This window comes from Dermacentor albipictus, unplaced genomic scaffold, assembly GCF_038994185.2.
Source record: "Dermacentor albipictus isolate Rhodes 1998 colony unplaced genomic scaffold, USDA_Dalb.pri_finalv2 scaffold_14, whole genome shotgun sequence".
NCBI classification, from domain to species: domain Eukaryota; kingdom Metazoa; phylum Arthropoda; class Arachnida; order Ixodida; family Ixodidae; genus Dermacentor; species Dermacentor albipictus.
Genome location: NW_027225568.1, coordinates 1203262 through 1214175, shown reverse-complemented (window position 1 = coordinate 1214175; position 10914 = coordinate 1203262). Strand labels below are relative to the sequence as shown.

At 50.0% G+C, this 10914-nt stretch overlaps 1 protein-coding gene across 1 annotated transcript; it reads right to left on the bottom strand.

Annotated features, from left to right (window-relative positions):
- Positions 1–7893: 7893 nt before the first annotated feature.
- Positions 7894–10318, bottom strand: LOC135914733 (uncharacterized). Its single transcript, XM_065447662.1, has 2 exons — positions 10169–10318; positions 7894–8984 (listed from the first exon to the last, which is right to left on the bottom strand). Exons 1-2 carry the CDS (start codon positions 10211–10213, stop codon positions 8325–8327), a joined length of 705 nt encoding a protein of 234 aa, XP_065303734.1. The 5' UTR covers positions 10214–10318; the 3' UTR covers positions 7894–8324.
- Between the last annotated feature and the right edge of the window lie 596 nt (positions 10319–10914).

Here is a 10914-nt window from a genome sequence, read left to right as displayed (position 1 = left end):
CTGGAGTGTTTACCGAGGCCGCAGCTACCTCTTGTCCTTGGCCGTTGATCACGCTGATAGCGTGGGCCGCTCTGTTCTTGTACTTTGCCGCGTCGGTGTATCGGACTTCTCCTTGTTTTGGTCCTTCGTAGGCCTTACGTAGGGCTTTCACTCTCGCTCGCCTCCTTTCTCTGTGGTATTCAGGGTGCATGTTTCTCGGGATGCTGGCCACCGTGATCTTCTCCCTCAGGGGTAGAGGAACCCGCTGTTTTGTAGACGCATATTCGACTGGGTAGCTCACTCTTATTAGCATGTCCCTACCCGTGCTGGTGAGCTTGAGTCGCTCTATCTGGCTGGTCTTGTGGGCCTCTACAAGTTCCTCCCAAGTATTGTGTATGCCCAGGCTGAGTAGCTTCTCCGTCGACGTCGTCGGTGGAAGCCCCAGTGCCAGCTTGTAGGTTTTTCGTATTAGGGTGTTCAATTTGTCTCTCTCGCTGTTCTTGAGACCCAGGTACGCGGTGCCGTAAGTGACTCTGCTGATTATCAGGGCTTGTATTATTCTGATTGTGTCCTGCTCTTTCAGGCCGTGCTTTTTGTTTGTCACTCTTCGTACCAAGTGCGCGACTTGAATAACTGTCGCTTGCAGTTTTTTAATGGCGGCGAGACCGGCACCGTCCTTCTGGAAAGTGAGGCCCAGAATACGAAGTGTGTCCACCTTGGGTATGTTGACTCCATTTAGTGTCAACGTTGGGTCAGGTGTGTCCTGCGGAGGCCGCCCTCTTGTCCTCTTTTTGAGGATCAGGAGGTCCGACTTTTCCGGCGCGCATGAAAGACCGCAGTGTAGATAATGCTCGGTCCTGTCGATGGCTTCCTGCAGGGCGTCTTGTTGTTCGCCCGCCGATCCCGTGCACGTCCACATGGTCAGGTCGTCTGCATACATTGCGTGACGGATACCCCTGATGTTCTCCAAGAGGTTCGGCAATCCCCTCATCGCTATATTGAACAGCAACGGGGAGGTCACCGACCCCTGGGGGGTTCCTTTCTGCGGTACTGGGAACTTCTCGGTCCTGAGATTCCCCAGGCCTATGGTCGCCGTTCTACCCGTCAGGAAGTCCCGGACGTAGTTGTATGTCCGCCGTCCGCAGTTGGTATGTTGTAGGCTGTTTAGCACTGCTTCGTGTGAGACGTTGTCGAAGGCTCCCTTCACGTCGAGTGCCAGGATGGCACTCTTGTGGCATGTGCTGAGGCCGTCGATGACTTCTTCTTTAAGCTGAAGTAGAATGTCCTGGGTGGAGAGGTTAGGCCGGAAACCGAACATTGTGTTCGGCAGGTGCCCACCTTCTTCCAGGTAGGGCGAGAGACGATTGTGGACCATGTGCTCGAAGAGTTTTCCCGCGCATGACGTAAGAGAGATCGGACGCAGGTTCTGTAGGTTGATGGGCTTGCCGGGTTTCGGGATCATCGTTACGTCCGCGTGCTTCCAGGAAGCCGGTATACTGCCCGTCTCCCAGCTTTCATTGACATACTTCAGCAAACTCTCCGTCGCCCCGTCGTCCAGGTTACGGAGGGTGTTGTTGTTAATTTTATCCCTGCCGGGCGTCGTGTTTCTTGTGAGATTTCTTAAGGCTGCCACGATCTTCGACTTGGTGAAAGGCTGGTCTAAATCCGGATTGGGTTCCCCCTCGTACTCCGGGTGAATGACTGGCTGCGTCTTCCGTTGTTGCTCGTCTCCGATGTATTTCGCAGTGATGGCTTTGAGCGCTTCTTCTTCGGTTCCCTGGAAGTTGTGTATAAGTCTTTGTATGTGTTGCCCCGTGACAGTTTTTGATTCCGTCTACGCCAGAAGGGTTTTTAAAATGGCCCAGGTCTTTCGGTTGCTGAGGGTTCCCTGTACCTGGTCGCACACTTGATTCCAGTTCTGACGTCCGAGTTTTTCAGCATACTCCTCCGCCTGCCGCGAGGCAAAACCGCAATTATTTACCGTAAGTTAAAGGTGACACTACTGAATTGGTCGCACGTAAAATCAACAGTTATGTGCCCACCGCGGTAGTTTGACGGCTATGGTATTGCTCGAGGTAGTGGGTTCGATCCCTGAAGAGGGCTCCGGATTGCGACGGCAGCGAAAGGCAAAAAACGGTAGTGCATTTTTACTTCGGAGCACGTTAAAGAACACCAGGATATCAAACTCAATCCCGAGTCCGCCACAATGGCGTTCCTCATTTTCCGATAGTGTTTTGGCAAGTAGAGCACCATAATTCTACCAACACATCTACCTCGATGCGATGTGCCATGTGTAGCAATGCAATAGCAACCCTAAGTCTCATAGGTTACAAACAATGGCGCGGAACAACTCCTCAAGCAAACACGGCTCGCTGTATGTTGTGCACTACGCAGATAAAGAGTGCACGTTAGCTAACATTTGCCATCAACTCACTACTCACGTATTTCACTACGCGCTGAAGAAATCATACATTCGCAGTCAGCATTACCGCTAATTGACGTCAATCGAGCAAACACAGAAAGCTTCGTATAGATCGATTAGCACATTAAGTGGGAACCCCATATTTGTTTAGGCTGTGAAATTATATGCTTAAGAATGGCTCTTATTGATGCAATATGTGCGTTCGCAGTGAGCAAAAGCGGCTGTCGCGTCCACGGTAGAATTGATTTAAACGACTTGAATTCCATAGCCATTATATCATTGCCAGCTTCTGTGGGATTGTAGTAGTCAAAATGAAATACAAGTGACAAGGAAATCAGGACGTTCATGAACGGCAAGAAGGCAGAAGCTAGCACAAGAGCTTACGACAGCTCGAGAGTCAGAGAACGTTCGTCGTCTTCGTCGGGGTGCACACGTGCATCGGCGATAAGAAACACGCAATATGCATGTATAATTTTCCCCAGCGGCAGAAGCACTGTCCAGGGGCGTCTGAATATCGGTGATAGCACGAGAGTAATAAGACTTCAGGCGTGAGACATGCACAACGTCAGTAAAATTTGGGGCAGATGAGGCACTGGTACTGGCTGGGGCGATTTCATAGGTAACTCTAGTCACGGCCCGCAGCACTCGAAATGGGCCTGTGTACCAAGACAGGAGTTTTTCTGACAGACGAACATGACGAGTCGGGCACCACAGGAGTGCCAGAGATCCAGGCGAAACGTGGACGTCTCTGTCTTAGGGATCGTACAAGCGCCGTTGCTTGTATTGAGAGGCCAGGAGGCGAGCGCGGGCAATTTCGCGTGCTTGGGCTACCCTGGTGATGACGTCAAGTGCATACTCCCTGGTCTCTGCTGTGGCGGATCTTGCCCGTATTGGCAACTCCGCTCTCATTTCCCTGTCCATGTTCGAGCACGTGGCGCTGAGCTGTCGTCGAAATTCGTCCCACGAAAACAATGCGGTTTCATGTTTATGAAACCACGTCCTCGCAGACACTTCGAGCGCGATGTACACGCAGCGCAGCTTGCGCTCTTCGTTCCATCCGTTGAATTCGGTGACCCGCTCGAAATGGTCTACCCAATCTTCCACGGCTTCAGTAGCATCTCCGTGGAATACGATCGGCACCTGCGTCTAGTTGATGAAATTTGCCGGCAGAACAGCCTCAGCAGAAGGTGGTGGGATCGGGTTCTTCGTCCGGATACGCCAAGGCAAAAGACTGTGCTCACGTTGGAGCCCTTCCAGACGGCGGCTGGTACGTATGTGCACAGAGGTAATCTCTGCGTAGTCAGGCTGGTAGAAGCATTTTGTAGCGGCTGGGGTTCGAGATTCAGGCATGTTCCAAGCAGACAGGCAAAGTACCACCGCGAGTCAGCGACAGGCTGATAATACTACCGTTGCCGAAGAGTATGCACCCGGTGATCACGAGGGCAAGCGCAGGTATAGGGCTGAGGCACTGCAGAAAAAACTATAAGGCAGTCGGGATGTGATATACACGGACGCGGCGAAATACATCAAGGCAAAGTATCATCGTCATCATAAGCCTGGTTACGCCCGCTGCAGGGTAAAGGCCTCTCCCATACTTCTCCAATTACCCCGGTCATGTACTAATTGTGGCCATGTTGTCCCTGCAAACTTAATCTCATACGCCCACGTAACTTCCTGCCGCCCCCTGGTACGCTTCGCTTCCCTTGGAATACAGTCCGTAACCCTTAATGACCATCGCTTATCTTCCCTCCTCATTAGATGTCCTCCCCACGCCCATTTCTTTTTCTTGATTTCAACTAAGATGTCATTAACTCGCTTTTGTTCCCTAACCCAATTCGCTCTTTTCTTATCCCTTAACGTTACATGCATCATTATTCTTTCGATAGCTCGTTGCGTCGTCCTCAATTTAAGTAGAACCCTTTTCGTAAGCCTCCAGGTTTCAGCCCCGTTCGTCAGTACTGGTAAGACACAGCTGTTATACACTTTTTTCTTGGGGGATAATAGCAACCTGCTGTTCATGATCTGAGAATGCCTGCCAAAGGCACCCCAGCCCATTCTTATTCCTCTGATTATTTCACCGTCATGATTCGGATCCGTGGTCACTACCTGTCCTAAGTAGATGTATTCCCTTACCACTTCCAGTGCCTTGCTACCTACCGTAAACTACTGTCCTCTTCCGAGGCTGTTAAACGTTACTTAATTTTCTGCAGATTAGGTTTTAGAACCACCCTTCTCCTTTGCCTCTCGATGTCAGTGAGAATGCATTGCATTTGGTTTCCTGAGTTACTAAGCAAGGTAATATCATCAGCGAATCACAAGTTATTAAGGTATTCTCCATTACCTTTTATCCCCAATTCTTCCCAATCCAGGCCTCTGAATACCTCCTGTAAACACGCTGTAATTAGCATAGGAGAGATCTTATCTCCCTGCCTGACGCCCTTCTTGATTGGGATTTTCTCGCTTTCTTTATGGAGGACTACGGTGGCTGTGGAGCCGCTGTAGATATCTTTCAGTATTTTTTCATACGGCTCGTCTACACCCTGATTCCGTAATGCCTCCATGACTGCTGAGGTTTCGACCGAATCAAACGCTTTCTCGTAATCAATGAAAGCTATATATAAAATAAGGGTTGGTTATATTCCGCACACTTCTCTATCACCTGCAAGATAGTATGAGTATGGTCTATTGTTGAGTAGCCTTTACGGAATCCTGCCTCGTCCTTTGGTTGACAGAAATCTAAGGTGTTCCTGATTCTATTTGTGATTACCTTAGTAAATACTTTGTAGGCAACGGACAGTAAGCTGGTCGGCCCTATAATTTTTCAAGTCTTTGGCGTCCCCTTTCTTATGGATTAGGATTATGTTAACGTTCTTCCAAGATTCCGGTACGCTCGAGGTCATGAGGCATTGCGTATACAGGGTGGCCAGTTCTTTCTAGAAGAATCTGCCCACCATCCTTCAACAAATTTGCTGTTACTTGATCCTCCCCAGCTGCCTTCTCCCTTTGCATAACGCCCAAGGCTTTCTTTACTTCTTCCGACGTTATTTGTGGGATTTCAAATTCCTCTAGACTATTCTCTCTTCCATTATCGTCGTGGGTGCCACTGTTACTTTATATATCTCTATAGAACTCATCAGCCATTTGAACTATCTCATCCATTTTAGTAATGATATTGCCGGCTTTGTCTCTTAACGCATACATCTGATTCTTGCATATGCCTAGTTGTGCTTTTGGGCTTCCTCCGTTCGTGAGAGCATGTTCAATTCAATTCATACAATACTTCCTTACGTCAGCTGTCTTACGCTTGTTGATTACCTTGGAAAATTCTGCCAGTTCTATTCTAGCAGTATTGTTAGAGGCTTTCATACATTGGCGTTTCTTGGTCAGATCTTTTCTCTCCTGCGATAGTTTACTTGCATCCTGTCTAACGGAGTTACCACCGACTTCCATTGCACACTCCTTAATGATGCCCATAAGATTGTCGTTCATATCTTGAACACTAAGGTCCTCTTCCTGAGTTTAAGCCGTATACCTGTTCTGTAGCTTGATCCGGAATTCCTCTATTTTCCCTCTTATCACTAACTCATTGATCGGATTCTCATGTACCAGATTTTTCCGTTCCTTCCTCAAGTCTTGGCTAATTCAAGTTCTTACCATCCTATGGTCACTGCAGCGCACCTTGCCGAGCACGCCAACACCTTGTATGATGCCAGGGTTACCGTAGAGTATGAAGTCTATTTCATTTCTAGTCTCGCCATTCGGGCTCCTCCACGTCCACTTTCGGCTATCCCGCTTGCGGAAGAAGGCAAAGTATATGCAGCCGTAAGTGCTCGCGAAAACCGCGGGCCTGCCTCGTGCTGCAGCGTGATGCATTTAGGAGCAACGGAGGTGGAAGAAGTAGCCATTGCGCTGGCTCTGACTGAAAAGAATGGGAGAGTTATTGTTAGTGATTCGAAATCTGCAATCAGAAATTTTGATGCGAGCAGGATCTCAGCCGCAGCTGTACACATATTAGGCGCCGGGCAGGCCCCGGCGGAGCAGGCTTCGCTTATCTGAATACCGGCTCATCAGGGTCTGCCGGGGAACGAGAAGGCGCACGCGCTGGCCCGAGGTCTCACTTTCCGGGATCCCAGCGCTCTCTTGACAAGCACCCTGTTTAAGGTGACGCATGGTTTACAGACGAGAAGCGAGGGTCAAAGCATGAGGCATTCGTTTTATTCTTTGCCGTTCAGGTAGCCCCTGGCTGCACGTGCTCGTAAGATCAGGCTCCCTCCAGGAAGGAGGCGCTTCTTCTTCTTCGATCCGAGACTGTGCTGAGAATAATTTAACACTCCCAAGCGAGAAACCCCTATAGACCGGTGACGCACTGAGCACTTTTCAGGAAATTCTCAACCATTACAAGCTGGGGCGTATAACTTACCCGAGAGCGGATAAGAACCTTACTGAAAGCGAGGAAGTTATGTGCTGCAGTTAGCTGCAAACGGGAGTATTTGCGAACCCACAACTGTGGAGGAAATGGCATCCCTCGGTGTATAGCCTTCGGTGTATGCATTGTGATGGTATAGCGGACTCAGTCCACATGGTTTGGACCTGTCCTAGCTTTGATAAGCTAGATAGATGTAGAGAATCCTGGCAGTCCTTGCTACTCAACGAAGAAGAAAATGCTCAACGACAAGTCATTGGTCTCGCCCTGACCGCCGCCGCGTCCCAAGGGATTGCGGCCGACAGTTTGGGAGGATGAAAGTGGGTTTAGGCTGGAGCCTCTACCTCGTCAATTTATTTGACAGGTGCAAATGAAGTCCCTTCTCTCTCTCTCCCGGACTATTCACACGAGACGTGCCAGGGGTACACTGCGTCTCCGGCAATGGCAGCATGTACCCCGCCCCTCCACCAGTAAATTGTCACGAAGATAACGAAGACGCACTCGCCAAACAGAACAGCCTTCTTTTAATGATGGCCGACACTAAAAAAACCCCGTGTCCACAACTGCGCCCTTCCTCGTCCTCTCTCTGGCGATCGGTGCCTGTAGGGGGAGCTTCACGTCAATATCAAATTTGCTGTGCATTGGAACAAACTGTGAAGAAATAGAAAAATATAAAGAGAAAACAACATTTCTGTGCCTCAAGATGGATAATTGTTTAGCGCATACTTTTTCTGTTGAATTAAGCAGAACATATTATGAAAACAGAAAAAATTTAAACACGAAACGTAACTTTTTCTGTAACACGTAAAAGGTAACTGTCCCTAAACAGTAAATTTCTGGTAACGTAAACAGAAAGAACTTGCTAAATAGCAGAAAAAGAAAAAAATATATATGTAACAGAGCTTTACAGAATTTCCTGGCAAGGCAGAAGGCAAAAAGTGTTTTTTATGGGAATATTTTTTACAGCGTACATGTCTCATGCAGGGATATACCCACTGGCACAGGCAGCCTGCTTGCAAAGACAGTAGCTAGCCCATACCTAATTACCCAAGTTAATACACAACTTGGGTTAACTTGGGTGTAAGTCCCATTGCTTATTGTGCGACTTTATTCAAATTCATCAAACTACCTAAATAATTCTGTTTAATATACATTGAAAATCGAAAGAATCTCGCGCTGACCTGCAAAAGCAATCAAATGGGCCAGGCAACCGAGCGATTCGCTCAACGCAATAAAAGGTATCCGAGGTGCAGCTCGTTGATTTCGAAGTTGAACTTTGCGAGTGCCTCGCGCTTCGCGCACCCAGCTGCGCGAAGGACGAACAGCGCCGTGAAACCATGAAGCGTCCCGTACGTTCCTGTCGCACAGCGGGTCACGACGAGCTCCGCAATGGCTGCGATGCAGGACACGAGGTCGGCCAGCCCGTAGCGGGTGTCAACCGTCGGGAACAGCTCGGCGACGTGGATCTGGCGCTGCCGCGTACCACGGTGCATCAGCGCGTCAACGCCACGGACACGCCGATCCAGTTTTCGAGGAATGCGAGTGTGCGCATGGCGTCGCACCTGTCGACCAGCTCGCACAGCTCACACCCACGCTCGAGAAGCGCACGCTCACGATTTCCAGCGTGTCGAGCGTGGTCACAGTGGAGCGTAGCGCGTCCATCGGGTCCCTGGACGGGTAGACCGGCAGGTGGTAGCAGAGCCTGGCGTGCCTCAGGTTGTCGCTAAGCACGAGGCCGTCCCGTAACAGGAACTGCTTTGGTGGCATGCGTGACTCGCACAGCTCGAGAAACTCGGTGGAGCGGTGCTCCACCAGCGGCCAGTGAACCAGAACGAAAGAGCGCCTGCGCTGCTCGTTGGAGACCAAAGGATCCACGCGTCCCCGCAGGCAATTGAGGGCCAGCCATGCTTCGCGTAGCTCGATCATGATGACCCGCATGAAGTTGTTCCATAGGGACAGCTCCGCAAGGTGCAAGCACCCGTCGGCTGCGCGGACCTTGCATGACCTGTCCAGGTCCACCCGGTGGTGGCCCGAGACGCTCCGCCCGCAGCGCAGGCTGGAGAGGAGCTGGTGGACCGACCGGCACACGCTGGAAAAGCTGCCGACCAGGCACGCAGCGGACTCTCGTAGCCGGCCGCTCTGTGCTCCCACCTTGCAGACCTGCGGACAAACACCTGTCGTGCTCGTACTCCACTCTGCTGCTCCCATATCACATCGCTAAGGCGGGCTTTCTGCTCGTTTGAAGAGTAAGTGTCGCCAAGTAACATAAGAAAACTCAGAAAGTTAGCGTGTGTACAGTTTGTTGAAAAATGCCTTCTCTATACTGAAATTGACGGCAGCCGGCGAGGTGTTCGTGAAGTCACGTTGTGCAGCTGCTCCATTTAGGTACTGTATTTTACGGGAGTCAGGCATTAGGCTAGAAACTAGCACTGGCGTTAGCCTAATGAGGAGCGGAAACCATGCGGGTGCAAGTCACCTCGTGCAGTGTGTGCCTAAAAGTAAAAGCCTCGTCTAATCCTACTCGGGGAAAGCTCCAAGCACCAGAAAACGCCTCGTAATCTGGACTCCATTGCCATACATTGTGAAATTCAACGTAGGGGTATCAGAAACCTGTATTTCACTGAGAATGTCAATGTCGCTTCCCGAAGCAAAACAGCTGCATTTTTATATATAACAGAACATATTCAACAGCGAATGAAAACCGGTAAGTAAAGTTGCTGGCTCAGTATACTAGCTTTGAATATGCCGCCTTCACTACGCTAGTACATAGCGCTGCTTTGCAAATTCACAGACATCAGGTGTATGTGAAGTGAAAAAGGCAAAGGAAAGATAACTAGAAGCGGTACAGTTCTGTGTTTTCGCATGTCCTGCTGTGACGTGAGACGTTCATGGCGAAAAATGTGGCTATATATTCTTAGGTACTAACAGCATAAATTGAAACGAGGACATATGGAGACGCACAACGCAATGTTATTGCGTTTCAAGCTTAACATGCATATACAACAACGGCCAAATTCGTGCACCGCGATGTGAATTTGCGTCGACGGCATGATTAAACAACGGCTACGGAACAAATGCGGATAATGCTCAGTAGTATACAGTTACATAGAAAGAGTGTAGCGATGATTTTCTCTTGTTCGCACTTGCATTTATTCCGCAATGTCTTCCGCGTCTATGACAGTAGTAATGCGGTTAGCATTATATGGTACGGCTATACCTCGAGGGAGAATCGAATCCGCGACCTCTTGCTGAGCAGGAGAGCACGATACAGCCGCTAAGCCACCACGGCGTGTGTTCGTTAACCGCACAGAGCGACGAAGCAGAGAGCGAATTAAGGGCCTTACGCTTTCGGTGGAGCTTTGCCGTCGCATCAGGTCCTTTGGCGTCATCGGCCGCGCAGCAGGGCCGCATAAGGTTTGGACGCAGTGCTTGGTGAAATTACTGGAGCAGAGCCGGATCGTGCGTCGCGTGGTTTGCACGCGCACCTGCGCGATTCTGCGGGCGCGCCTTGCCCGTGGCACGCTGTCTCGGGATTCCTTCGCGAGACGCGAGGTCGACCGCGCGGCGGAACCGAAAACGATGAAGTACCGAACTGCCGCGAATTCAAGGCCCACGCTGGAGAACGCGCGATGTTGAAATTTCATTTGCGAGTACGGTAAGTGAGCAAGTTCTTATCGGTGCATAATTAGCAACAGCGAAATAGACAAGGACGGAGAAAAGCGCAAGATGCGAGGCACAAGAGTGGCGCGTCTTTTTTCGTCCCTTTGTTTTGCGCTCCTAAATATGCATGGTGTGAATGTTTTTTTTATTGTTTTGGCAGGACACAACGCGGGACGCCGAATGAAGGAATACTGTGTGGGTAACGAGATGGCCCATTTGTTCACGATAGTGGTCATAGAAAGGTCGAACTTCCAAACAAGCGCGAAGGAATAGTCCTAGCGTGAAGAGAACAACTTGTATATGCATAAATCCACGATTTGGCGCTTTGAGGGCGACAGCCGCTGTACATGTGCGGCAGCGTATAAATGAGCACCAAATGATGACGCAGGCAAAGCGTGCTCCACCTTTGACCAGCACAATCTAACGATTG

Coding starts and splice junctions, on each gene's coding strand:
- LOC135914733 (XM_065447662.1), bottom strand. CDS start 10,213: ATGACGCCAAAGGACCTGATGCGACGGCAAAGCTCCACCGAAAGC. Junction 8,985..10,168: donor GGCAAAGCTCCACCGAAAGC/GTAAGGCCCTTA, acceptor GTTTGTCCGCAG/GTCTGCAAGGTGGGAGCACA.